The sequence below is a fragment of the Chanos chanos genome, chromosome 4, assembly GCF_902362185.1.
Source record: "Chanos chanos chromosome 4, fChaCha1.1, whole genome shotgun sequence".
Taxonomy (NCBI): domain Eukaryota; kingdom Metazoa; phylum Chordata; class Actinopteri; order Gonorynchiformes; family Chanidae; genus Chanos; species Chanos chanos.
In genome coordinates this window covers 43,787,855-43,813,598 of record NC_044498.1, presented here as the reverse complement: position 1 = coordinate 43,813,598, position 25,744 = coordinate 43,787,855, and the positions used below count along the sequence as shown (strand labels likewise).

Genomic DNA, 25,744 nt, shown 5'->3' with positions numbered 1-25,744 from the left:
AGAAGTATTCTTTATTTCCTCAGGATCAAAAATAAACAAAATATTTACAGTTCTATTCGAATGTGATACAATAAGGACATCCATATATACATTTACACACAAAACTCAAACAGAGGGTAATTTGAGATGCTAATGTTACCTTCCATGAATATTACAGCATTCAGTGGAAGTTTAGACAGAAGCATTTGTAAAACTATAATACTTGACAGCATTAGCCAATGTCAGTGATGTTCCTTTATTGACTGTCGGTATCTCAGTGCTTAAACTTGGCCAGTTATCTCTCTCAGGTAAGATTCTGTTCTTGTCTCTGTTGCTTAGATGTCTGTCCTCCCACCATCTCCTTCAAACACTCTATTTGTTTTAGCTGAGCCTCCAGCTCTCGTCTCAGCTGATGGACAAATCCATTTAGACACAGTGAAAGAAAGATCAATCATTTGATGTCCTTTTCAAATCATTTTAAATGTTTCTTTGCAACCACAGACACTTGCTACTGACAAGTCATTCATGGTGCTGGGATAATGGATCTTTCAGTGTTTGTTTTAACTGATTCATACACTTACCTCAATAAATCTTTTGCCCATAGGTTTGTGTTCAAAGCTGACCATTGAAGCTTTCACCATTGTGCCATTTTTGAACATGTAGCTGAATGTGTGGTAGACATAGAGAATTGTTAATGTCCTCAAGGCCCCAAACAAAATACAAGAGGAATGTTTGAAAATGTAGAGAAGGAAAAGCAGATACAAAAGCTGCTACAGTTAAAATACTGGATGCTCAATAAATATAACAAGTTTGTCCATGTCACTGCAGTGATCTGACACTGAAGTAAAGCAAGAGAAGGGAGAGAACGAGTTGATAAATCCAGAAAGCATTCTTCTCACCAATTAATCTGTTTTTTCTGCAATAGGAACAGCTTTCTTAGAGCACTCAAATGCGCTGGTGTTGAATTAAGGACCACACCCACAAAGCGACGGCAACCAGAACAGTGGAGAGCATTATAGGAGCTAGAGTGGAAAAAAATTACGTGTCATTTTTGGTGGGATGAACAGGCGTGTGATAAAATTACAGCAAACGAGAAACTTGGTCGTAGCATACGTACCAATAGGCCAAATGTCCTTCCGAATTAAACTCAACCTTGTCCTTTACAATCACATCTTCAGTTACCTCTGCACAAAATGACAACCAAAGAAAGAAAGAAAGAAAAATCAGAATGTTAATAGTCAGCAAGTATTTGCATACTCAGATATGTAAAACTTAAGTAGCATCGTTCAGTGGTTTTCTTGTTTACTTTTGGTTTACTCAACTACACAGTGCAGACGGTGTGAGTGTCTAGCGCCCACACTCACTAAACTGCTACTCTAGCATCAAAGCCTCTCAATTATAGAGACGTGGGATAAATACCACTGGATAAATCCATGTGGAAGTATTATAAAATAAATGGTTTGATGACTTAGAACAGCTTGCGTGATCTGGCGTCTATGTACAGAAACACTACTTAACTTAGCGCGTGAGACTGCATACAAAGTCAGATAAAGTTGTAACAAATCATTCAACGGCACTCTTGAAACCTTGTAGTCACCGAGTGAGGTGTTGTGAGAACTTACTGAGACAGATTATGGAATCGAGGAATTTATCCTCGCCACACACGCCAAGTGAATCTCCCAAAACAGTATTGCATTTCTTGCAGTGAAAAACAGAGCAGTTCTTGTAGTCGAATGTGTACCTCTCTGGCTCTTCAACAGCAGACAGCCTTTCCACTATCGTAGTAGACATGGAATCATTTGAACTGATGAAGGTATTCTCAACGTCTCTACGTTTTCTGCGAGGCATTTTGTTCAAAATTGTGAAGTCACGATTGTATCGCGTTGCGCATGCAACATTTCAAATCAGTGAAAAAAATATTACTATGCCTTGTGATTTCAAACGCTACGCGCGGTCACTTCTTCTTTTCCCATTGTTTCATCCTTTAGTGGACGGCACGCTCTCAGAGACTATACTGCCACCCTGTGTGAAGCCCATGTGAACTTCTTTGCAGAAGAACTGTTAAAGAAGCTCGAATGACTCATTAAAATATGCTATGAATAAAAAGTTATGATAAAGACAGGGTGCAGGTAAGGTTACTGTTTGCACGTCATCTGAATAAATTAATTATATGCTCTCAACGGGTTGAGGGTTGAATTTAAATTTTGCACCACGTTTCTTCCACTAGATGGCACAAATCTTAGTTCAAGGATGCAAAACAAACCAATCGAAACCGTTACCCCTAACTAAGAACAATGATTGGGCTCTGGCTATGTCGTCATCAGTGCTCCTGCCAATCAAACAACTGGTAATACGATTTTTGAAACGTAATACTTTCAACCGTCCGGCGCGATTACTGAATTCACTCAAATAAGCAGAGTCTAGCTGTGGTGGTTACGTTTGTTTTATGTTTACACCTTTTGGGGGAAAACGGGGCTAAAACATGGAATTAGAATCGATGAAATATGCAGATCTACAACGGCTTGCAAAGGAAGTTGGACTGAAAGCTAACATGAAGGTAAGGGTGCCTGACATGTTCGGTATCTTCACGCTGACACTGGCTTGCTGATGTCTGCTATCACCAAATGTATTTTTTACACACACGAGTATCTTGATTCCTAGACTATTTCATTATCTCAGCTAAGTTACCCTCTTAGTAACCATTCTCACTGTGGTCAACAACACTGTATTCTGATTGTCAGTTGTCCATTTTCACAATGTCAGCTACCTACAATTCACCTACGATTAGAACATGCCAGTTACCCAAAATGTTGTTGTGCTAGTAAGCTAACGGTATCTCAGCTAATTGAGAAGCTGCACATGCTTTCTCTCTCACAGGCCGATAAACTGTTGAAAGCATTGAAGGAGCACTATGAGCAACAAGAAAATTCTGAGAATGTAAGTAAATCACAGTTTTAGTGATCACCCCATTGGTGAAAGTCTAATACGCCTTGTAATTTGGCTTTCTTTGTTTCTGTTCTTGACACATCTCACTGCTCACTTCTGAGTATGTCCGTGTACGTTCAAGTATGTTTGTTTATTTATATTTAACAGCATATAAATTAACATCGTAGACAGCGTTACGTGGCACATTGCATGTGTCCTGTCATCTTACTTGTTATTGAAAGGTGTATGTATCTGCAGGGAAATGTCGAGGCTACTGCACCCCCTGAGACTGAAAGTCAGCCAAAGCCAGAGGAGGCTGCATTTGTGACCAAACGCCGTGGAAGGGGCCAGAAGAGCAAAAGGAAGCACCCAGATGACGGCGATCTATACAATGAGCCCAAAGAACATCCCAGTCCAGAGCAGGTGCAAAATTTAGATAAATAGAGTAAAATACGCCAGTGGATTGTACAAAGTGTTTTGGAGCAAGTGCACGATTCAGTAATCCCAATGATCTGTCATTAAGACAAAAGGAGGTGAAGTTCATGAAACTACCTGAATTTAGTCATTGGTTTTAGTATTTCTTTGTTACTAATATTTCAATTTATCATCATATTAGTCTGATATGAAGCCAAGTGAACCAGAGGAACGCAGGGCTTCTAAGAGGAAAAGGGTGTCCTCGGATAATGATGCAGAAGTTGCACCTACACCAAAAGAAAGTCAGGAAAAAAACGGAGCTGATCCTAGCCGTGAAGATCCCGTTCCTGAGCCGCGTGATGATGGTTAGAATTCCACTGATCCCTTTTTAGCCTTCCAAATGATGGAAGTCTGTTTGCATTTCTGCCTGCAGTTATGCAACTGTTCTGCAACAAATTAACATTGAATTTCCCCGTCATCAGGAGAGGACAAGAAGATGGACAGGGCCGTGAAGAAAATTCCTCGTCATGAAGGGCTTCTGAAGAAAAGGAAGACCACCCTCAAACCAACAACTCCCAGTATGGGAAATCAGTATTTATCAGTATTTGGTGTTATACAACTCATGTTCTTTATGCATTTCTACATTCGTTTTTGTAGTAGTCGTCATACTGAAAGTGAGACATGTCTGTCACATTAGATATGCAGCGGATGGCAATGTATGCGTTCTGCTTGTCACCACTACTCAAACATCAACTTTTAGCCTTATTCAATCAATTCATGCACCTTGTGTCTCTAACCCAGATTTCAAGAAACTTCATGAAGCACATTTCAACAAAATGGAGTCCATTGATTCCTATGTTCAGAGGAAGAACAAGCAAATGGAGATGTTCAGGAATTCAGTGAAGGAGTTGAAGGTAAAGGTTTTGAGAGAGGACTACTATTAGATGCAAACAAAATCCGACTAAGCATCGCTGTCACATTTTGAATGTTTGTGAGATCTCTGTTTTGTATACATATGTTTGTTTTGTATACGTATGTTGTGTGTGGATACCGTAGCCGAACAACTAAATCTGCATGTTTGTTTGCTCTCCTGCCATTTCAGACTCTCTCAGAGAAAACCATTTTGAAACCAGTGGAGAGAAAAACTCCAGCTGTAAGTACTCTCATGGGCGTTGTAAGGGTGCGGCTAGCATTTACCATGATTTGGCCTAAGCCACCAGGACTACTTGCTGTAGGAGTATTTGAGTGTTTGAGTCCTTGGCTTTTACATTTGTTCTGTGAAAACTTTCCAAAAATGCAATGATGAATATAAGCAACTTCATCGTTGACTGTCTTTAGGGGAGGCCAAACGTGAACCGCGCCTCCTTGTTCAGCCCTGGTATACAGGAGAAGAGAGCTCCTCAAGAGAACCGCAGGCTCACTGAGCTCTCTGCCAGCAAACCTGCCCTAAAGGACAGCACCGCCTTTAAGCCCACAGTCCTCACTACCAACAAGATTAACGTGAGGTAAAGCATCTTACTGTGAATTGCTTCTCCACCCTTGTTTTCATAACATATGACTGAACCCGGAGCCAGTGCATTTTGTGTTGTCGTAATTGTTTATGCTGGTAATACCACAGATGATGCGGGTGAGGATGTACATCGTGTGTTTGCTTTTAGGTTCACTCAGGCTACGCAGGACAATGAGCACAAACGCTCTCTGGTGAAGACCCCAGCACGGATGTCACCCCACGTTATCGTCACCTCAACCCCAGGGAGAAAGTCTGACGTCCGCGGGAAATCCGAAGCCAACAAAACAAGTTTCATCAACAAGACCCCTGGTAATGCTTGAAAATACCAAGGTCACATGTGTTTAAAATAATCTCAGTTCTACTTGCATTTTCCAGTTGATGTCTGTAGCTGTTTGTACAAGAAATTTAAATGACATGAATATGAGAAAGAGTTGCACCACTGTTTTATTGTGAAAATGTTGTCATTTACTTATCTCTTTGAGAGACAATAACAGTGTTTATTTGAATATCTTAAGGAACAACTCCATTTATCTTCAGCGGAAATACCAGTCTGTCAAACACCCCAGGAACCAACAAAAAGAAGACCTTTGACCTGAAGGCCAGTCTATCACGACCTCTAACCTACAAGCCACACAAGGGTAAGGGCAAACTCAGTCCAGCAGATCTGTTCTAACTTCTCCCAGTTCTCACAGCCTCTCACTAATGGAATTTATTCTCTTCTCTCAATAGGAAAGCTGAAGCCTTTTGGTCCAGCTCAGGAAAACACAAACCTAAACAAATCACAGACCATCTCATCACAACAGAAGAACTACAAACAGCACCAAGTCCAGACCAGGTGAGGATTTGTTTGACCACAAATTTACAATTGTGGATAGGCATTTTTGAATTTGTCTGCTGCTTTGATCGTGGCACTGAGTACATTGTACTTCTACCAGGGAGGACAGACGGACCAAGCACACGGAGGACAGGAAGCAGAAGAAAGAGAAGATGCTAGGAGCCAGACGAGGTCTTGTCATGGCCTAAATCACCACAAGTCTTTTTTTGAGCTTTTTTTCCATTTTGGTACTGTAAATTACTACTCTGTGTTGTTTATTGTATCTCCCATGATGCTTATTATTGCTTGTCCCCTATCTTTGTTTTGTTATTGAAAGCTTTTGTTCCTTTCTCCTTGTTCTTAAAAATGTTTTTAAATTTACTCTGTCATTTTTGTAAATATATATTTTTGACATGGTATGAGTTGAAGAATTTGATGTGGCGTTTAAAAAAATACAGTCCTAGACATTTAAAATACCCTTTTATTGTTTCTCTTCACTGCTGCATTAAATGTTTTTTAGAACATCTGTTGAATGAATCATGGTGAGTTTGAATTACTTTCAGTGAATTCAAAGTGTCATTTTCAAGAGAACACAGATTAGTTTCAGTTATTGCCATACGCTGTTTTAGGCAACAGGCAGACTAAGTCCTCAAAGTTTCATACAATCAAACTTCTGGGTTCCTCTTATATGCCTCATAGGCAAACTCCTCTGTGTGTGCCAGATTGTTACAAACACCAATAAAATCAATCTCCAGTTGAAATGGGCCATCTGCCTTGTCCCCAAGTGTGAAGCCAATGGTATTTATCTGAAAAGACACAAAGCTTAGACAGAGGCAGGGGAGTCGTAATACAGCATTCAGTCCGTTTGACACATTCATCTGTAATATTCTGCTCACTGCAGCACAAATATGTGAGAGTTAAATTAGGTATCGTAAAGTGATACAGACCTTATCCAACCACAGGACGTGCTGATCATCTTGAATTCTGCCTCGACTAGAGAGAAAGAACTTGGAAAACGGGATCTTTAAAAAAGAGAGATAACTAGGTTGGTTATTGTGCTGTACCTTTATGCAAGAACAGACTGGTACATATGAAATCTTCAGACCTGCATACACTCCCACATCCATCAGTTTATCCCTCACAAAATGATGCTACGGGTAACGAGTCGGATCACTATATTAAATATACTAGAGTAAGAACTCAGGGTCAGTGAAGAGTTTTTGGGTACAAACCCTGACATCTTGCCAGTAGGGTCCCCCTCTTGTGTACAGAAAATAGCTGTATATGTCATCTCTCTGATGGGAGAAGTAGGTTTCTGCTGCAATGTTTATCATCCACGGTCGTCCATCACCTCGAACGCGCAAGTGCAGGGTATTGAAGCTTGACCAGTCATGATGCTTCTTCCTGTCAAATGCACCCTAGAGTAGAAAAAGTTGTACTTTCATTACTCAGTGACTGACATCATTTCAGTTCCCGCCCTACAATGTGCACAACTTGAGGTAAACAATTAAACTATTTAGTGTCAGTTTTGAAGGTGGTAAAATTCCATCCATACATTACATCACCCACCAATGGCTGTTTGGAGCGCATTGTGCAGTATCCACTGTAACGCGTTTCTCCATCCCGTGGTGGCACAGAACTTAAGGTTCCATATAGTAGGCAGGTGGTGTTGTTCCTTCCCAGCTTCAGGTATGCCTCACTCCGCCCTCCGATCTCCTGATCTGTGGAGATCACCCACTGACCCAGACTCTCAGGCCCTCGAAACTCCCACAGAACCCTGGTCTGCTCCAGCATGTGTTCAATCAATGGACGGCCCTCCGGCCCTTCCCACCGTTGGAAAAACTCATCCTTCAACAACCCGAAGTGCTTCCGCACGCCCTCCACACCCTTGGAGAAGTCAAAGCGGATCTTCTGCCAAGGCCACCGCTTGTCTGGTTCCTGGCCTGGCCGACGGTAGTCCCTTTCATAGATGGTCCTTGTGCTTAGAACAGCAGGGCGAGAGGACGCAGAGGATAACGGAGGGAGTTGCCGGCAGACTTTAACTGCATTGACAGGCACTGTCCTAAACAAAGCCATCTTCTCTCAAATCCTGTCATTTACTTCCAACATTCAATCACCCCTGAGAGAGAGATGGATAAGAGTTAGGGCGACTGTGTTGTACTTGAAAATAAACTTCATTTTAGTCTCTTACTTTTGATTAGAACAAGAGACTAAAAGAATAACGTTCAGCTGAGGCTCTAATATGGGACAATTGGTTATGCAGAAAGCTAAACATCAGTTCATATCACTTATTAAGTTATAGTTTCAAAGTAACAGAGGCAACGCTGGGGTCACGCTGAGCGTCTGATTTGAATATATCTTTAGGTAGATTTTAGGTACACTGAAAAGACGGCTTCACCTCACATGAATGGAAACGAAACACAGTTTACACATTTATTGATTTCTATATTGTGCGTCGAACTGAATAGATTTGACCTACCAACGACAGTTCACTCAACACGGCTATCATGGCAGTTTCTCTAGTTATGTGTACTTACTGGAAACGGGAGCCCGTGCATCCGTTCCACCATGTGTGGTTGTATTTGAAATCATTCAGCATTCATCGTAAATGTCCTTCACGTTGCAACTAAGGTCTACACGCAGTTAACCTGTAAACTGAGCACAATCGATAATCTTGCAACTTACTTCAACAATATTAGTATTTAAAAAATAGTGATACAGTGTTATGTAGTAAGGGCTTTCCTGTGCAGCACATCAGTGACGGTGACGTCGTTCCCATAGATTTTAGCTCCTCCTATTCATCTATGCGCACACTCAGTAGAGCTCTAGCGCCTTTGTGTGGAGGACTGCGGAGCTGCCGCCGTTTCGTTCGTGTTCAACACACACAAACGTAACACCAGCTAACCATGGTGAATGTTAAGAAACGGAAAGGTCGGGTCGTCATTGATTCTGACACAGAGGATAGTGCCAGCGATGACAATTTGGACCAGGTAAGAATCATGTTTTTATCCGATGAAGCACGGTTTCTTCATTAGCTTTAAATTCTTGAGCTGAACAGCTAACCATTATTGCTCCTAATGCTAGCGAGGTTCCAGCAGTCACAGAGTTAGCTTAGCATCGATATGAGGGCAGCACGGCGCCAGAGGCCTGTCTAATTTAATCGAGTTACACTTGTCCTATCAGGTTATAAAATGCCAGACACTTAAGTGTCTCAATAGTAAGGGGTAACCTATAGGTTCTCTGTTTCTGAAGTCACAGCAGTTAAAGAAAAACATTATATGTTTACTGACGTCACAGTCTCAGCTAAAGTTCTATTTTGGTGTTGACAAATACAGTGCTAGCCAGCTCCTCAGCTAAGGATATAGTTAGCATGCGAAGGAATGTGCAAACGCGATACGTAGAGAAGACAACTGCTTCTGCTCTTACTTTTTCTTTGCTAGGAAATAAACGATTATGTCGCACATCTTAAGTTATGTGTAGCTCATATATGTAAACTGTGAAACTCTAGAAAACACGTGCCTCGGAGAAGTGGCAAGCTAGCATTACCCACTCGTAACCATTATACATTAGCTTGTTGGCTAACCAAATCGTCAAATTTTGGGACAAATTGCACCGAAATCGCATATCTCCGTAGGAATCCCCTCGTGTTGTGTTGATGCTGTCAGCTCTAGACAGACTGCTGCGCCAAAGCTGGTCTAAATCCCTTTTGTGTTGTGAGCTAATTTTATCCACGAGAGTTGGAACATGCCCATCGTGACAACAACACAAGCACACTAAGACTGTGGAGTAGTATTTACCCAGCTTCAGTCTGCACAGTACTGGCTGGAATTAGTACATACAGGTGCCAGAAACCCCTCGTAGTCTGGGGAGTAGTAAATGTAAATCAAACGTTATCTCATCTGCAGATGATTACAGAGTAATGGTTTTACTGATTGAAGGACATAATCGAAAGCTTTAGCTGTCCGTGCCACTTACACCGTATCTGAAACATGAAAGCTCCCGTGTTGCACTGCTTTGGTATCGTTCAGTGTACTCTAGTAGAATGATTGATGATTCTTCTTTTCATATAGTAAAGGAAGGCATAATGACATATCAAAATACACGCTTATATAATGCAGACATGCATGGTGCTTAGTGTGTCAGATTGTCTGATATTGCAGTAGCGCTAGGAAAGCAAGGTCAAATAAAAAGTTAACCTAACTTGCTACTTTCACAAAAGAATAAGAAGCGCTGAAAAAAAAAATGCTGTCTTCATGAGAGAATTGATCCATTCTGATGCTGTCTTGTTCCTTATTTTTTTTTGTTGTATTTATTTATTTTTTTATTTGTTTGTAGGAGCTTCTGTCTCTGGCGAAAGAGGAAGAGGATGGACTCTGACGAACAAGAGGAGCCAGTCAGTAAGCCTGCAGCCTCATCAGACTCTGAGACATCAGACAGCGACGATGAGGTAAGCGTCAGTGAAAATACCGTCGTCCCGAAGAACGTGTCTGTTGTTTTATTGTGCTCTCTAAACTTTTATTGGTGTGCTATAATGTGTTACAACACGCAAGAGTTTGAACACCCGAAGTGGGACTCCAGAGAAAAAGATTTCTTGCTTCAAATCTAGATAATGCAGTCGCAAATATACACGTATACTATATTTGAATATAGTACGTATTTTTTCTTCAGGGGTGCCTTTTCATGGTCTGACATCGCACTCTGAAATAACAGTACTGTTTGATGTTGAGGCTGATGTTGAATATAACCTTAAGAATGTCCAGAGTGGGACAGAGTTATGATGGATGAATATGGATGGGTCAGCAGAGAGACACAGTATGTTGTATCCTTAAGGATATAGCTAAACCTGTTTTTAAGCTCTTGCTCTGGTATCCGGATGCTTCTCCTAGTAGTTGGAGTAAATGTGAAGTGTGGAGGTTATCCACTGTAGGTAGTTTCTGCACTTGCCTGTGTGGGGTGTCTCCTGGATCCTGTATGGATCAGGTCCTTATGTCACTGATGATGAAAACTTGGTGAAGTGACTTTGTAATGTCTGAATCCCTTAGAGAAAGTTTTATATATATATATATATATATATATATATATATATATATATATATATGTTGTTAAGTATTATTTATCAACAGATGCTAAAGGAGATTTATTCATGTTTGGATGTGGTTGCAGTCAGCATACAAAAATATAAGGCGGGTGACATGTTCACAATAAATGGGCTCAGGATCAGTGTCATCAATCCACAGGTGTCTCTGGGGTGTCTGTTGCAAGCTTGAGTTTTTTGTTAGAGTAATTTGTTAGGAAAGAATGCAAGACATAAATGATTTTGTTTCAGCTACTGGTAGACTGCAGGGAACAGACATCTAACCTTTAAGTGTCCGGCTATCTAGAATCAACTACATTTTAAAATCTAAGAGGGAGTTTGTCTTCCTTGGGTTCCACATACCGTAAGCGTTGGGAATTTAACACGGTTCTGTTGGGTTTATTCTTATTCATCAGTGGACTGTCAGTGGTACCAAAACTAAGAAGAAGGTTAAACCGAGCAAAGGGTCAGAGAAGAAGAACACGGCGAAGAAAAGAGTGAACAAAGCGGCTTCATCTGGAAGCTCTGATGGAGACAGTTCAGCGGAGAGCTCTGCCCCCGAGGAGGGTAAGCAGGGAAATGGAAAACTGCGCCCCATTCACAACACTGAAAATAGGTTCTTTTTCCTTATTACTTTGACAAAGGATGGCACAAAGGGATCAAACGTTCTAGTGGTCATGCAACAACTGAATGGTTCCAATGAGATTTCGCAGTTGTGACTGGAAATAGACGAGAAATGAAGTCTAGGACGTCCCTTTGAAGTCCATCTCGTGCTTTTCTCTAGCTTCCTTATGATCTTTCTGTAACTTTTTCCAAGACTAGTGTTTAATTGCGACCTGTTAATTACCAAAGGCCCTGGCGGTGACACATTCTACTGTAGTTTACCTTGTGCCTTGCATAATCAGTCAATGTGAACAAATGTCTTGTGTTACTGTCATGGTTGGGATGCACAGACCAGTTCTCTTTGATGATGGAACATGGGGCCAAAACATAGCAATCAGCTTTGATTCTTTCCCTGTCTGCACAGGTGAGGTGTCAGACTCCGAAAGCAACAGTTCCTCCTCCAGCTCAGACTCAGACTCCTCCTCAGAAGACGAGGTCTTCCGGGACGGTTACGGGGATGACTTGATGGGGGACGAGGAAGACAGGGCTCGTTTGGAGCAGATGACGGAGAAGGAGAGAGAGCAGGAGTTGTTCAACCGTATTGAAAAGAGAGAGGTGCTGAAGAGGAGGTTAGTGCTACCAGGTTCTCTTCGCTACCAGCTGTTTCCCGATCAGTGTGGTACTTACGGTGATTACGAGCGATACTTTGTTATGAGGCAATGCTTATTCCCCTAAACAGCAATGATTATGGTTGGAAAATGATGTATGTGAATTCGCTTAAGGTCAATAGAAATGCTTTAACCACACGGTGTCATTACGGTCAGTGTCTTTGTGTAACGTTCGCCGCCTTCTTACCGTAAGGTTCGAAATCAAGAAGAAATTAAAGACGGCTAAGAAGAAGGAGAAGGAGGAAAAGAAGAAGAAGCAAGAGGAGGAACAGGAAAAGAAGAAGCTGTCTCAGGTCCAGGACGCTCAGGTGGTGAGTACACAGAGGTGACGCAGTAGGGTGTGTTTCCTCTGGCTGGATCAGCAATGTTCTTTACGGCTTGTTTCCTATGCTGCTGTTTCATTTGAATATGAAATATGCGCACATATAAGTAAAAAAAAAAAGAATTCGATCTACTGAAATGAAGATGTGTTTATTTGTGTGCTCCTAGTTAAGAAGTATTTACCTTTTTGCATACTGATTATTGAAGCATTAATCACACATGTTTTGTGTCTATGTTCTCCCATCTCTGTCTGTTTATCGATCTCTCAGTCTTGTACTCGCTAAATAATCTCTCTCTCTCTGCTTTCCATCTCTTCTTTTGTCTTTTCTTGCTGAAGGTGATGTCACACAACAAGGAGAGGAGGTCTAAGCGGGATGAGAAGCTGGATAAGAAGTCCCAGGCCATGGAGGAACTGAAAGCTGAGCGTGAGAAAAAGAAAAACAGGACAGGTAACTCACTCTCTCTCTCTCTCTCTCTCTCTCTCTCTCATATCATTTCAGTCTTCCAGCTGTCAGGGATCGTGGTCTAGGTACTCAGTCTGTTTGTGTTGATTAGTTGTCCCTTAGTCGTCAGTGTAAAGTCTGGCTTCTTCTTTACAGCTGAACTGTTGGCCAAAAGACAGCCGCTGAAGACCAGCGAGGTTTACTCAGATGATGAAGAGGAGGAAGAGGAAGACGATGACAAGTCCTCAGTGAAGAGCGACCGGAGCTCACGCTCTTCCTCTTATGACGAGGAAGAAGAGTGAGTGACTCATTTGTTACAGATGCGAAAGTAAACTATGTCATACTGTGGTATCAGTTACCCTACACGTGATGCTATGGGCTCCTTACAAGAGGGGTCCTGCAATGTATGTTAAAAACATCGTCACTTTGGTTTCCTGTAATAGGATTGAGACTGTGTTCTGTAGAGACGCAGACTTTTCTAACCTGTCTGTGTTCCATGCAGGAAAGAAGAGACGCCACCCAAGTCACAGCCTGTGTCCCTCCCGGAAGAGCTAAACCGCATTCGTCTATCCAGACACAAGCTGGAACGCTGGTGTCACATGCCCTTCTTTGCGAAAACGGTGACAGGCTGTTTTGTACGGATAGGAATTGGCAACAGCAGCAGTAAGCCTGTATATAGGGTGAGTGAGCGTTAATATACATGTACTGATGTTACTGAGTCTTGATGCATATTTACTGACAATTTGATTTCTCTATACAGCGATGTGATTTGTTTATTGAAATGGTCGGGTTTAGTGTTAGGCCAGAGTAGATAAAATAAAAAAGAAATGATCTTACTGAGATTTTTCCTGAACTTTGACTTGGGAGTGGTTACCTCCGTCGTCTTTGTGTGATGGGTTTACGGCCAAACAAGATTTTTACGTGGACGGATGTGTCCTCCTTTTAGGTGGCTGAAATTGTTGACGTAGTGGAGACTGCAAAAGTGTACCAGCTGGGCTCAACAAGAACAAACAAGGGTCTACAGTTACGGTAAAGACTCGCTGTTTCAGATCTGTGCCCTTTTTTTTTTTTTTTGCATTTCTCTGTGCCGTGAAGTATGACTTCTGTGTGTTTGTCCATTATCGTTCACAGGCACGGTAAAGACACGCGAGTTTTCAGGTTAGAATTTGTGTCCAACCAGGAATTCACGGAAAACGAGTTCATGAAATGGAAAGATGCGGTGAGTATGGCTGGTGCCCGACAACACAGAGAGACCATGGGTCACTCTCCTTCTCTTTGTGCGACAACATAAAGCATAATCAATCACACATATATGTAGTTTCAGACAACATTAAGACGGCTCTCATCTGAGCATGTTCTGTTACTTTATAACATAAGACAGAATATATATATAACATGGAGAAATGTGGTGACGAGATTCGCACACTTTAGATGGAAGTGACGTTGGCCTCACTGACCTTGACTCAGAAGATGTCAGTGCAAAGTGAAGACTTATGTGCTTGTGGATGATTGCACATCTCAAATTGAGGAACAAGTGGAAGAGAAATAAAAAGGAATATCTATCTGTGCAGCTTTACAGTCGACTGAAGAGCATGAAAATTGTCTCTGACTGTGCACCTTAATGATGACGCTACCCTTTTGCCTACAGATGATGGGAGCTGGAATGCAGATTCCTACTCTAGATGAAATCACCAAAAAGGAGCAGTCTATCAAAGAGGCGGTCAACTACAAATTCAACGACAAAGATATAGAAGATGTACGTTTTCATTTTCAGTTTAAGTCATACTGCACTTTGAGTAGTGAAGTCTTTACTCTACTCATTCTATTTGGGAGATGTCTCAATTAAATCCTTTCCCTCTGTGTAATTTCTACATTTGCAGATAGTCAAAGAAAAAGACAGGTTCCGAAAGGCGCCGCCTAATTATGCCATGAAGAAAACACAGCTGCTGAAAGAAAAGGTACATTATTTTCTCTGTTTAATGGCTGAATTTTAAAAAAGTGCTGTATTAGTGTATATGTCATGTCTCTCTCTCTCTCTCCCTCTGTGTGTGTGTGTGTGTGTGTGTGTGTGTGTGTGTGTCTGCGCGCACGCGTAGGCCATGGCAGAGGAGAGCGGGGACGGTGAGCGGGTCAAGCACATCCAGGACCAGCTGAACGAGCTGGAAGAGAGGGCAGAGGCGTTGGACCGACAGAGGACCAAAAACATCTCCGCCATCAGGTTGGTTTACCCCCCCAAGCTCGGCACCAGCTCCATGCATGTTTAAAGCCTTGAAAGGATGGGTTTGCTTTGCTTGCATGTACTTTTAATGCATTTTCTCATAAAGATTGAGATTGACGAAGAAGATCTGAATATTTACATACTTGTTTGTGTTGTTATTTAGGTCAGAGATACACCGTAAAGCTATTGCGTTTGTGACTTGTGTGCATTGTTTACACATTTTTGGATTGGTCACTACGGTGTCTCCATAAGTCTGAATACATTGTCACAGAGTGAATGTCTCCCATGTTTAATATGGCTTTGTGAGCAAAAGACTATCAAGATCATAGAGTCATAGAGTCATCGAAGCTGTCATATCACTCATTTTCACCACACTGAACGTTCAAATTCTCTGTACAGCTACATCAACCAGCGGAATCGGAGTTGGAACATTGTGGAGTCTGAGAAGGCCCTGGTGGTGTGTATTTACCCTCACTGATTACACACACATCTCTTCAATCTTGATGGAAACTGTGACATCATTGGAAGAGGTTACAATGGTACTGTCTTCTCTTTCAGGCTGAAGGGCAGAACTCGAAGAACCAGCAGATGGACCCCTTCACCAGACGCCAGTGCAAGCCCACCATGGTGTCCAACGTAAGACCTTTTGCTGCTGTTCCATTTTAATTCATGTGTGCTGTACTCTCTCTCTCCTGTCGTTTTTCCTTTCTTTTGTTTTTTTTTTTTTTGTGTGTGTTTTCTTTCTTTCTTTCTGCTTTTCTCTTGCTGGATCTACGATTAAAAGCAAGTCGTCTCTGTGATTTTGACAGGCCCGAGACCCATCTGTCCACGCTGCTATCCTCGCACACTTAAATCAGAAGTACGGCTCGGGGTCAGGTGCGGACAACACACCCGAGAAGAACAAGCAGGTGAGACACTCGACGTACATAAACACACGCGCGCCTAAACACAGACGGGGTCAGCGTGTTGAGAACATCGGAATAAATATCTGACAGTAGTCTCCTGTACCTGAACATCGCCTCCTCACTTATGTGTTTCTTCAGGGACAGCCTAACCAGAAAGACAAAGATGTAACCAAGACAACCAGTGACCTTTCAGAGGACCTTTTCAAAGTGCATGACTTTGATGTGAAGATTGACCTTCAGGTTCCCAATGCAGGTAAGACTCTGCACGTTTACAGTCATGTCATGTACCCTCAGTGGAAGCTCGAAAAATAATAGAACTGCTTAATAATAGAATCACCCATTAATACACAGGAGAGGTATCAGTCCTCACCGACACTGCATAGAAGGGATGGCATAAGGAAGGGTATTTATTTATTTTTTTTAAGCAGTTTTTTTTTCATTGTTCGTTTGTTTTTGTTCTTACACAGAGGCAAAGTCTCTCTCTGTCAGCTCAAACGCTCTGCCTGTGAAGGACGGGGCACCTCGGCGTTCACTCAACCTCGAAGACTACAAAAAGAGACGGGGGCTAATCTGAAGGCTCTTCCAATCCAAACTCTCCCTGCATGTGTCAGCCATTTGCATCCAGGACCTTCTGCAAAGGCTGCCCCTGTGTGTGTGTGTGTGTGTGTGTGTGTGTGTGTGTGTGTGTGTGTGTGTGTGTGTGTGTGTGTGTGTGTGTGAGAGAGAGAGAGAGAGAGAGAGAGCGCGCGAGAGAGTGAGTTGGTGGAGAGACTCCGTGTGTGTGTGTGTCGGTGGGTGCAAGAGTGCATACCTTTAAATTTGTGTATGTGTGTTCGGGGGAAGACGCAGATGAGTGTGTGACTGTAACTTGACGTGTGAGTGTGCATATAAAGAATGACAGTTGAGGAGTACATGTGAGATTGTATGTTGCAAGCATTTGTTCAATCCCAAAAGTGAGAGGAAATATTATTAAAAGTATGACAACTTTTTTTGTGCTTTTGAGACGGGGAGAAGCTGTCCACTTGTTTATTTGCAACGTGTGCAGAACCACACTTGGAATTGTGTTTATTAGTTTCTTATTTTTATATACATAAAGATATTTCTCCCTTCTTCAAATCCACATAGACTTTCCCCTTTTTATATCTGCTACACTTTTGAGAGGGGCTTCTTGCTTGTGGATAATCATCTTGAAGGACACTATTTTGTAAAACTTGGACTTTTTAACCCCCACATGTCATCACAGCATCAGACCTCTTGTCACGTTCCTGTACAGCAGCTCTGGAATTTTCTTTTTTTTTTTTTTTTTCCCGGTCGTCTCTCTCTCTTTTGGTTAAGTGTACAGTGCATCATTCTCATTCAGGATTACTACCATCTCTGGCTGCCTAGAGCAGCGCATAAATAGGAATCGTGGACTGAGATAAACCCAAGACTCCCCCTTCATGGACAACGGATTGAAATTTTAAAGGATATTACGACAAACTGATCAAATAAATATCTTGCCATGGAAATATGGAGAATTGATTTCCTTTTGTCTTTTTTTTTTTTTCCCCTTACTTTTTTCTGGTATCCAATTTGCCCAGTTATGGAAGTGAAAATCTAAGTGTTATCAGTTGTGTCCTTTGTCAGTTCTTGTATTGATGTGGCATGCCATGTAAATAAGCAATTTGGAGTGAGTGCGGCTTAATAAAGAGGCACTGTTTCTTACTGACTGTGTTGATCTGTTCATTTACCACACCATCCTAATTAAGAGGAATCGCCTTCCATCATAAATTCCTCAGGGGGCATAAATAGCCACATGGTATTTTGTTGAAAATAACTAAGTGATAATAAGATACAGGCATGACGTTTGGAGAACATTTTTTAAAGATGCAGAGCATTACTAATGTCCACTAAAACAGAGGTATTCAGTTACAAACCACAGTGAGGCCGCATTTATTTGGGTCAGACTGTCGAGCAAGAATCATAGGCCTCAGTTATAAACAGCGGTTTACACTTTTCATTCCTGCATTTGAGAGAAAGTATCGTTTTGCTTGTGTGTCGTCAGTCACGAAAGTGAAAGGAACCTAAGTATGAAAGACGATACCCGACTTCCGTCTGTCTGTTGAATGAACTGTAAAAGTAGTAGATGGCAGCACTGTGAATGATTTTGCATCAGGCATCGGCGAAGGCTGTCTGTTTTGGGTCCTTCAATAAGTTCCTGGTCCACGTCAAGCTGTATCAGAGGTTAGCATGAAGGGAGAGTGATGAAAACAACGATCGAGCAGACCCGAGAGTCTCTGAACCTTCCTTTTTAGCATTTCTTACTGAAGAATGCACAAGCCAAATTTCTTCAGCGCAGTTTGACCGTGTTGTGCATCTGACTATCGCCCCGAGGTATGCTACAGGCACAGGCTTCCTTTAGCTTGCCCATACTAGCTGACAAGCTATCCTAAAGCTCACTAGCTTCATCTTCTGAGGCGTCATCTTATATGAAAAAATAGTCTTACTTGTCGATTCTTTTTTGCATGACGTCACTCTAATAGTCTGCAGTAATAGTCTGAGTAATGAAGACATGCATGTTATTATTGTTAATGTGTTTTGAGGGCAGGAATGCTGTTAGATATAGGGCGAATAAATGGGGTTGCAGGTCAGGTTACAATTGTTGCTTTAAAGGTGAATTATCATTTCTGAACTGTCAAGCCTGCCTCTTCTTTTTGTTAAACATCTAGTTAAGTTACTATACAAATGCACTGAGAATTTTTGTAAACGTAGCCGTGGTGTGCTGATGCTGCTTATCAAGTTAATCGCCCGAAGGAAACAAAAAAGCTCTGCTATTTTTTTTTCTTTTCCTCACTTCTATGGCTCTGTCAGGATGTGCGGTGATGGATATAAGTTTACTTATTTTAGTGGTGTTCGGCCGTGGATGCATCAGTAGATCATAACTGTATTGATCACTCCCTGACAGTTACTGTCATCCCACTAAAAGTTTCAAGGATCGCTTTACAGTTCAAACGATTATTGTGTAGCAACACAGTAACATGTTTCATGCTATGTTACATGTTAGTTTGCAGGATGTCTTGGTTCACTGATTTGGCAGGACGAGCTGAGGACTTCCTAAACAAAGTGGACCAAGGGGCAGCCACTGCTCTATCCAAACACCAGAGCCAAACGTCCTCCACTTACAGCGCAGCTGAGCCCTCTCAGACTTCAGAATACAGCTCCACGGACTATAACTACGACCCACAGCATGGCTACCGAGGCTCTTCATCCTCCTCCTCCTCTCGCGAGACACAGTCTGACTTCATCACTGCTGCTGCCAGCAACATCAAGAAGTCGAGGGCCACTGTGTTGGCTGGTTCTGCCAACATCACCAGTACCACCCCTCTGGGTTCATCCAGTACCACCAATGCCCCAGCCTCCTTCAAACAGACATCCAACTTTGTTCGACCAAAGAAGCCAGAGATGGATGACGAGCTGCTCTTTGATTTCCTGAACAGCTCGGACCCACCGCGGACTGAGAGGAGGGAGGTGAGGAGGGAGACCCCCAGAGCGACTGGCTCAGCCGAGGGGGTACCTCCTGTCCCCTCGGTTCCTGTGGACAACACACCCCAGGCGGCCGCGGTTCCCTCAGCCCCTGGTACCCCGCATTCTGCACAGGGTTTGTCACGAACTTCCAGCCTCAGCTCTCTGTCTACCAGTACGCACAGTGTCAAAACAGAGGATGGTTCTTCCCGTGACCAGCACCAAGGTATAATCTCTGATATGTCCTGGAATGTGGTGATTTGGCAGTGGAAGGCATCTGGGGTTTTAAATAGTTCAAAGATAGAGAATGTTTATCTATGCATTTTCCCTGTGTACTCTGAAGGGTTTGTTTTGACTTTTACGTCAAGGAAAAGGTTTGTTTTGTGATGTAATATTGGATAAGAGCCAAGCAAGTGTTTGGAGATTCTCATTTTTAGTCATAAAACAACACAGCCTTTTAAGAAGCGCTGTTTTTCTTTGCTTTGATTTATATTCTTGTTTTTCCACAACTGTCTTCATTCTTTCCCTTACCCCCCCCCCCCTTATTCAGGAGACACGCCTGACAGCTCAGACTCAGGGCTTGCTGTTCCTCAGGACAACCCTGCTGTTCAGGAACCCAGTCCACAGGAGGAGTCTCAGAGCCAGGTACTTTCCAACCTGCGTCTTGAGAACCAGCTTCTGCGCAGTGAGGTCGCCTCGCTCAACCAGGAGATGGCCTCCCTCATCCAGAGAACCAAAGACATGCAGGAGGGTGAGAGAATTTTGAGCAGCACCTGGCCCATAAGACACTGCTGTGGGGATACTGCGTTGACATTTATATGTTCCAGAATCAAACATGTAATTTGAGGAATGTGAATGAACCACTCCCAATCTCAGAGATTTTACTGTAAGATTGTAAGAGTCAAAGCAATAGCAAGGAAATATCTTTATCACTGTGTTGCTGTTTTGACACTACTTGTTAATCATGAATACTTTTTAATGGTAAAGTGTCTTGAATGAATAGAATGTTGCTTTTAACTGTAGGATCTTCATCTGTATAATGCATATCTGAATGATTGTACTGTATGCTGTGTGAGTCTCTAGATTCTGTCCAATCATTAACTTCCTTGTAACCCGCAGAGCTGAACCAGGCTCGACTCCGTGCCGACAAGTGGAACTCTGATCAATCCCGCACCGATCGCACAGTACGAGAGCTCCGATCACAGGTGGACGATCTCACTGAGGCCCTGTCTGCCAAGGATGGCCAGCTGGCGGTGCTTAAGGTTCGGCTGGAGGAGGCAGATCACTTACTCAAATCTCGCAGCAGCGCTTTGGAGGAGGCCCAGAGTGAAAAGATGAGGTGTGTGGGTCTTCACGCAACACCGGCTAGTGGGGGACATGTAGGTGTTCAGGGAAGAGATTGTATTATGATGGGCTTTTGTTATGACTCTCATGAACGTCTCCATCTAACGTTGTAGTCCTAATATCATTTGTTTTCCTTGTAAAAGAGTAAAAGAGTTTTTTTTTTCTAAAGCGTAATCTTCTTTGAACATGTCGAGCAACATATTTGATGTTCCCCCAAAAAATTTGATACATTCTGTCAAACTCTAAATGTTGATTTTTGCTGTGTTGTTCTGCTGTGTTTTTTCGTCGTTCAGGATCTTGCAGGACCAAACAGAGGGTAACACGTTGCAGTCTCAGGCTCTGCAGACACTTCAGGAGAGACTCCGTGAGGCCGAGTCTGCTCTCAAGAGGGAGCAGGACAGCTTCCGACAGATGCAGGTGAGCATCCACACACCAGCTGGAATACTGGGAGTCCCTGCACACCAGCAGCACGCCCAGTATCATTTATAAGTATTATAGCTCCACTCATAACGAGTGACACACATTCAGCACAGCCACTTGTTACGATGAAGCTGAAATTGCACGGTTTGACCTCAAACTGTGATCATAATCCTGCTGTGACAGCTGACATACCTGATTGTATTGGTGTGTGCGTGTGCGTGTGTCAGAGTGAGTTTGCGGCTCAGCTGGGTAAAGTGGAGGGCGAGCGGCAGACCTTGGCAGAGGCGGTGACGAGTGCAGAGCGGAAGGCGGCGGAGGAGAGGCACCGTGCGGACGATCTCCAGCAGCAGGCCAAGAGCGCGCGCGCCGCAGCTGACATGGCCAAACAGGAGTTACAGGATTATAAAAACAAGGCCACGCGGATACTGCAGGTTAGAGGAATCGGGGACATAAAACACTCATTCCGACAACTGAGCTGCTCTGTAATAGGCTAAGCCTAGTCCAATGGGTGCTAAATTATAATGCATTTTAGACACTTCAGGCACTAGAAAGAATGTTGTTTTATTAGTGAGGTAATTGTTATTAGGTTATAATTGTTAATATGGTAGTAATTATTAGATTTTATCTTGACAAGCCAGATGAGTGCAGCATTAGATGAAAGTGTTTGTTGAGATACAGAAACTTTTAGTCTGTGGTTTATGCTCTTGACCTCTGCTCTTGTCTCTGTTCCTCCAGTCTAAGGAGAAACTGATCAGCAGCCTGAAGGAGGGCTCTGGGCTGGAGGGGTTGGATGGCGTAGGAGGTGCAGCAGGAGTGGAGCTAGAGGAACTTAGACATGAGAAGGAGCTCCAGAGGGAGGAGATCCAAAAGCTTCAGGCCCAGGTCCAAACACTCCGCACTGAGATACAGGTACTGAGACACAGCTTGTGGTCGATTTTCTGTCACCTGACGAGCGGGATACATTCTCAGCAATATAATCACAGTTCCATTTGTCCAGGCCTGTGTGGTTAAGGCAAAACTGGCCAGCAAAAAAAAAAAAAAAAAAAAAAATCGTAACCTCAGTGTAGACGTTGAATTAATTGATCCTTAACTTGTCCCTCAGGACTTGGAAACCCAGGCGCTGACAGAAGCGGAGAGCTGGAGAGAGCAGCAGGTTGAGCTGCAGGAGCAGTTGGCTCAGCAGCACAGAACCAGGCAAGAGCTGGAAGCTGAGGTGGAGCGTTATAAACAGGTGAGAGCATGAACTCTTTTTTTTTTTTTTTTTACATCTACATACATTGTACACATGCAGAGGCAGTGGAAACATTTATCCAGATATGGACCTGAAATGTATCCGGGCCAGTTGATGTGGTCTCAGTGTATCTTATGGAGCCATTATATTGTAGGACGATAGGGTATCACCTGATATTTAGACCGTATATTATGTTTAGAGATACATTGTTATATCAGTCATTTATAAAATGTGGAAAGCTTGAAGCAGAGTGTTTTGGAGTTGACTTTTTCATTAAAAGAGTATGTGTTTCTGTTACAGGAACTGCAGTATGTGGAAGAGGAGCATCATCGTACCAAGAGCACTCTGCAGAACAGAGTCAAGGACCGTGAAGAGGAGATACAGAAACTCAGGAACCAGGTAAGATTCACCACCACATTATTACCGCATTACTGCAGGTGATCTCACTGCTCAACATTATAGTGCCCTGATGCTTATATTTAACACAGCAGTGATCAGCTTCCCAGATGCCCCCCAGACTTCAGAAACTGAAAAGTACAGCCAATCAAAATGCCTCGCATTCAATACGCTCGGCTCTTTTAGCCTGATAGAGACCAGTAAATTAAACGTGATGAAAGAGGCTGTTATGTGCATTTGAATATTAACATTCTGTCTCCTCCTCTTCCTTGTGCAGCTGACCAATAAAGCTTTGAGTAACAGCAGCCAGGTGGAGCTGGAGAGCCGGCTGCACCAGCTGACTGAAACGCTGATCCAGAAGCAGACTATGCTGGAAGCACTGGGCACAGAGAAGAACTCACTGGTTTTCCAGCTAGAACGTCTGGAACAGCAGCTAAAAAGCGTACAGGGTGGCCAGGCCAGTGGGCCTGCCATCAACATGGCTGCCATGGAGGGCTCAGGTGAGCTTGGTGCATCATAGGACATTTATAGAGGACACATCATTATTTTGGTAAAATTCAAAATCCTACCCAGTAGAGCCTAGTTTTGACAGTACCAGTGTGATAAATCTGGAGAACACCGCGAGGCATATTTTTAAAGATTTAAGGGCTAGTATATTTTGACAAAATATTTAGTAGTGTACATAGTGCTGGTCTATACAGTGGAATGCAATGATAATATTCTAAACAAATCAAAGCAACATGTAAATCACTGCCACCACAATACCCTCTGTTCCCCGGTCGTTTCCAGAAATGAACTGCTGAATTTACTCTTTCTGATTATAGTGTGGAATTAGTGATGAATGGAACATAGCAAAATGTTGATATTGTTATGAGTTCTCCTACAGTAGTTTTGCTTTGTCAGGTTAGGTCTTTATCATAAAAAGTGCCATGTACATTAAGATGAATGATTTTTATGTTTGTCTTTAAGGAGCCCGGCAGAGAAACACCCCAGTCCTTTTCAGTGACCACGATGGTCCTGGAGCAGGAGTTTATGGGAAAGTTCGAAAAGCAGCCAGCACCATAGACCGTTTCAGGTGAGACTATTACAGTGAATCCATCATTAAAAGTTAAAGAAACACTGGACCATATTATATAAAACCTTTATGTTGTTTTTTTTGTAACTGGTGTTTGAAGTATTTTGTAATAGATTGTTAACTGGTTATGTTATTAGCTTTGGATGTTTAGTGTAACTATGTGCTCCAACTGACATTATACAATACCTGTGGAATGATTATTTCCTCCGCATTTAACCCTGATAACAGCTTTTCTACTAATGTTCTTTACGGATGTCAAATCTATTAATAATATGCATTCCTTTCCCTCAGCATCCGGTTAGGAATCTTCCTCAGACGTTACCCTATGGCTCGAGTCTTTGTTATTGTTTATATGGTGAGGGAGGATCCATTTTTAGTTCTAAATCAAAAATACCTTTTATCAGGTCGCCTTTTAAGAACATTGATCTGGTTAGAATTTTGTTACTGACTGACAACTATTTGAATTCTTCTGTGTGTTTATAGGCACTACTTCACCTCTGGGTCATGGTGGTCCTTCTGACGTACACGCCGGAAATGCACCATGGACAACCCGGTGGAAGATAAAGATTATCGCATTTCATGGTCTTTATAGTCCTACTAAAATCAGAAAGAAAAATATAGGACTTTTGGGGCTGCTGAGTTACCTGCTCTCGTATGCATTTTCTGAGCTGGTACCTGCAATTTGCACAAACTCTTTTCGGGGACAGATGTCGGACACTCTCTCTTTCTGCCATCGGATGGAAGCTGGAGTAAAAGGTGGTATATTATTTTCACAAAGGTTGTTCAAGGATGTGTGTAAGAATGGATGACAAAAATGAGTTTTATTTAATTACAGGTTGTCTTCTCCATGATTTCTCAATGATTCATTCATAGTTTTAGCTCTGGTTATTTTTGTTACAGCTAACATGGGGTTGAATGAGTTCTCTCTGTATTATTGATTTCTTTTAATAAACATTAACAGATGATGTTATATAACACACGGAATTTGTTACTCTGTGCATTTCTCCTCTTTCCTGCTTTAATCTCTTTCCTAAGGGATGATAAGAATGTATTTTGAAAAACAAAAAAGACTTAAGGTATGATCATTCAGATCTATCAATGGAAACAGTTGTTGCAGGATCTGCGTGCCGTTGTTAGAATCTGGAGTCATATTTTTCGGAATCATAATGGTTGTCTCTTCGGGAAACTGAAAAAGTGGATCTCCTCTTAGTGGGCTTATTCAAATGCTTATTGAACTTACTCTGCAAACACACTGACTGCAAAGGACCTGTCTCTAATCATGCATGACTGGGCACTGAATTCTACCATCACCCTCAGCTGTCAATCACTTGTCAGCTTCTCCAGGATGAAAGGGATAGCTCTCCTGTTGGAGTGCATTACAATATACAACACTGTGTACTGTACCTTATACATCTGTGAAACCAAAATAAATACTTAAAAAGCTCTTCAGGATTTCACAGTGACATTTTGTCAAGGACACAACTTTTGTATTCATTTCCAGAAACAGCATTATTATGTAATAATGAACGAGTAAAAGTCTGATTTGTAGTGTTGAAATGCTCAGTGGGCATGTTCAAATGGCATCCTTGATGATTTCTCTTGGCTATGTAACAAGAAGTTGTTTTCGCTTGATAAATAAGTATAGGTGCCAACAGAAATTGCAGGAGAGCATTAGATTGACTGCTATCAGATGTCTTCATCTTTTGTAGACCTACTTACAATATTTTATAATGGCATAACAATGACTTTAATAGTCAGATACTGATCATGTTGAACGTTTTGTTTATGCTTGGAGACCAATTTTTTAGGTACACTATTCAAGTAGCAGGTCAGGGGTCCCTTGACTCCAGAACTGTCAGGATTCTTTGAAGCACGAGTTCTACAATGCAACAGTTCACAAGGA

At 42.3% G+C, this 25,744-nt stretch overlaps 5 protein-coding genes across 6 annotated transcripts; 3 read left to right on the top strand and 2 right to left on the bottom strand.

Annotated features, from left to right (window-relative positions):
• Positions 1–283: 283 nt before the first annotated feature.
• On the bottom strand, positions 284–1,827 carry oip5 (opa interacting protein 5). The gene is made up of 5 exons (XM_030772353.1): positions 1,602–1,827; positions 1,097–1,163; positions 879–1,001; positions 561–642; positions 284–388 (listed from the first exon to the last, which is right to left on the bottom strand). The coding sequence occupies exons 1-5, from the start codon at positions 1,825–1,827 to the stop codon at positions 284–286; spliced, it is 603 nt and encodes a 200-aa protein (XP_030628213.1).
• A 634-nt stretch (positions 1,828–2,461) lies between these two features.
• On the top strand, positions 2,462–5,851 carry nusap1 (nucleolar and spindle associated protein 1). The gene is made up of 12 exons (XM_030772352.1): positions 2,462–2,536; positions 2,857–2,916; positions 3,163–3,327; positions 3,521–3,683; positions 3,801–3,896; positions 4,120–4,232; positions 4,421–4,471; positions 4,657–4,823; positions 4,977–5,137; positions 5,344–5,466; positions 5,558–5,663; positions 5,764–5,851. Exons 1-12 carry the CDS (start codon positions 2,462–2,464, stop codon positions 5,849–5,851), a joined length of 1,368 nt encoding a protein of 455 aa, XP_030628212.1.
• Positions 5,852–6,135: 284 nt separating this feature from the next.
• Positions 6,136–8,311, bottom strand: ndufaf1 (NADH:ubiquinone oxidoreductase complex assembly factor 1). Its single transcript, XM_030771807.1, has 5 exons — positions 8,180–8,311; positions 7,212–7,761; positions 6,875–7,060; positions 6,590–6,664; positions 6,136–6,448 (listed from the first exon to the last, which is right to left on the bottom strand). The coding sequence occupies exons 2-5, from the start codon at positions 7,716–7,718 to the stop codon at positions 6,308–6,310; spliced, it is 909 nt and encodes a 302-aa protein (XP_030627667.1). The 5' UTR covers positions 7,719–7,761; positions 8,180–8,311; the 3' UTR covers positions 6,136–6,307.
• A 187-nt stretch (positions 8,312–8,498) lies between these two features.
• rtf1 (RTF1 homolog, Paf1/RNA polymerase II complex component) lies at positions 8,499–16,537 on the top strand. Its single transcript, XM_030771796.1, is given in 19 exon segments — positions 8,499–8,632; positions 9,978–9,995; positions 9,997–10,089; positions 11,133–11,283; positions 11,744–11,948; positions 12,181–12,295; positions 12,646–12,757; positions 12,908–13,049; positions 13,254–13,431; positions 13,698–13,780; positions 13,883–13,970; positions 14,400–14,507; positions 14,632–14,709; positions 14,848–14,969; positions 15,369–15,426; positions 15,528–15,605; positions 15,779–15,877; positions 16,013–16,127; positions 16,342–16,537. Coding segments are annotated over 19 exon segments (2,034 nt in total). The 5' UTR covers positions 8,499–8,548; the 3' UTR covers positions 16,449–16,537.
• Positions 16,538–18,087: 1,550 nt separating this feature from the next.
• golga5 (golgin A5) lies at positions 18,088–24,814 on the top strand. 2 transcript variants are annotated; one of them, XM_030771793.1, is made up of 14 exons: positions 18,088–18,247; positions 18,918–19,423; positions 19,466–19,601; positions 19,926–20,126; positions 20,495–20,714; positions 21,013–21,136; positions 21,367–21,570; positions 21,875–22,048; positions 22,242–22,370; positions 22,671–22,769; positions 23,044–23,266; positions 23,736–23,841; positions 24,133–24,196; positions 24,325–24,814. In XM_030771793.1, the coding sequence occupies exons 2-14, from the start codon at positions 18,926–18,928 to the stop codon at positions 24,403–24,405; spliced, it is 2,259 nt and encodes a 752-aa protein (XP_030627653.1). In that variant the 5' UTR covers positions 18,088–18,247; positions 18,918–18,925; the 3' UTR covers positions 24,406–24,814. The 2 variants fall into 2 exon arrangements, with proteins under 2 accessions (XP_030627653.1, XP_030627652.1); XM_030771792.1 differs by having other exon boundaries at positions 18,918–19,601.
• The last annotated feature ends 930 nt before the right edge of the window (positions 24,815–25,744 follow it).

Excerpts from the sequence above, each read along its gene's own strand:
- golga5 (XM_030771792.1), top strand. The coding sequence starts at position 18,926 with ATGTCTTGGTTCACTGATTTGGCAGGACGAGCTGAGGACTTCCTAAAC. Across the intron at positions 21,137-21,366 it reads ACAGCTTCCGACAGATGCAG|AGTGAGTTTGCGGCTCAGCT; the intron begins GTGAGCATCCAC and ends TGCGTGTGTCAG. Across the intron at positions 21,571-21,874 it reads AGGCCACGCGGATACTGCAG|TCTAAGGAGAAACTGATCAG; the intron begins GTTAGAGGAATC and ends CTGTTCCTCCAG.
- nusap1 (XM_030772352.1), top strand. The coding sequence starts at position 2,462 with ATGGAATTAGAATCGATGAAATATGCAGATCTACAACGGCTTGCAAAG. Across the intron at positions 4,824-4,976 it reads ACCAACAAGATTAACGTGAG|GTTCACTCAGGCTACGCAGG; the intron begins GTAAAGCATCTT and ends GTTTGCTTTTAG. Across the intron at positions 5,138-5,343 it reads TTTCATCAACAAGACCCCTG|GAACAACTCCATTTATCTTC; the intron begins GTAATGCTTGAA and ends GAATATCTTAAG.
- oip5 (XM_030772353.1), bottom strand. The coding sequence starts at position 1,827 with ATGCCTCGCAGAAAACGTAGAGACGTTGAGAATACCTTCATCAGTTCA. Across the intron at positions 1,002-1,096 it reads GAAGGACATTTGGCCTATTG|CTCCTATAATGCTCTCCACT; the intron begins GTACGTATGCTA and ends TTTCCACTCTAG. Across the intron at positions 643-878 it reads CAGAAAAAACAGATTAATTG|CTACATGTTCAAAAATGGCA; the intron begins GTGAGAAGAATG and ends CCACACATTCAG.
- ndufaf1 (XM_030771807.1), bottom strand. The coding sequence starts at position 7,718 with ATGGCTTTGTTTAGGACAGTGCCTGTCAATGCAGTTAAAGTCTGCCGG. Across the intron at positions 7,061-7,211 it reads TGCGCTCCAAACAGCCATTG|GGTGCATTTGACAGGAAGAA; the intron begins GTGGGTGATGTA and ends TTTCTACTCTAG. Across the intron at positions 6,665-6,874 it reads CCTACTGGCAAGATGTCAGG|ATCCCGTTTTCCAAGTTCTT; the intron begins GTTTGTACCCAA and ends TCTTTTTTAAAG.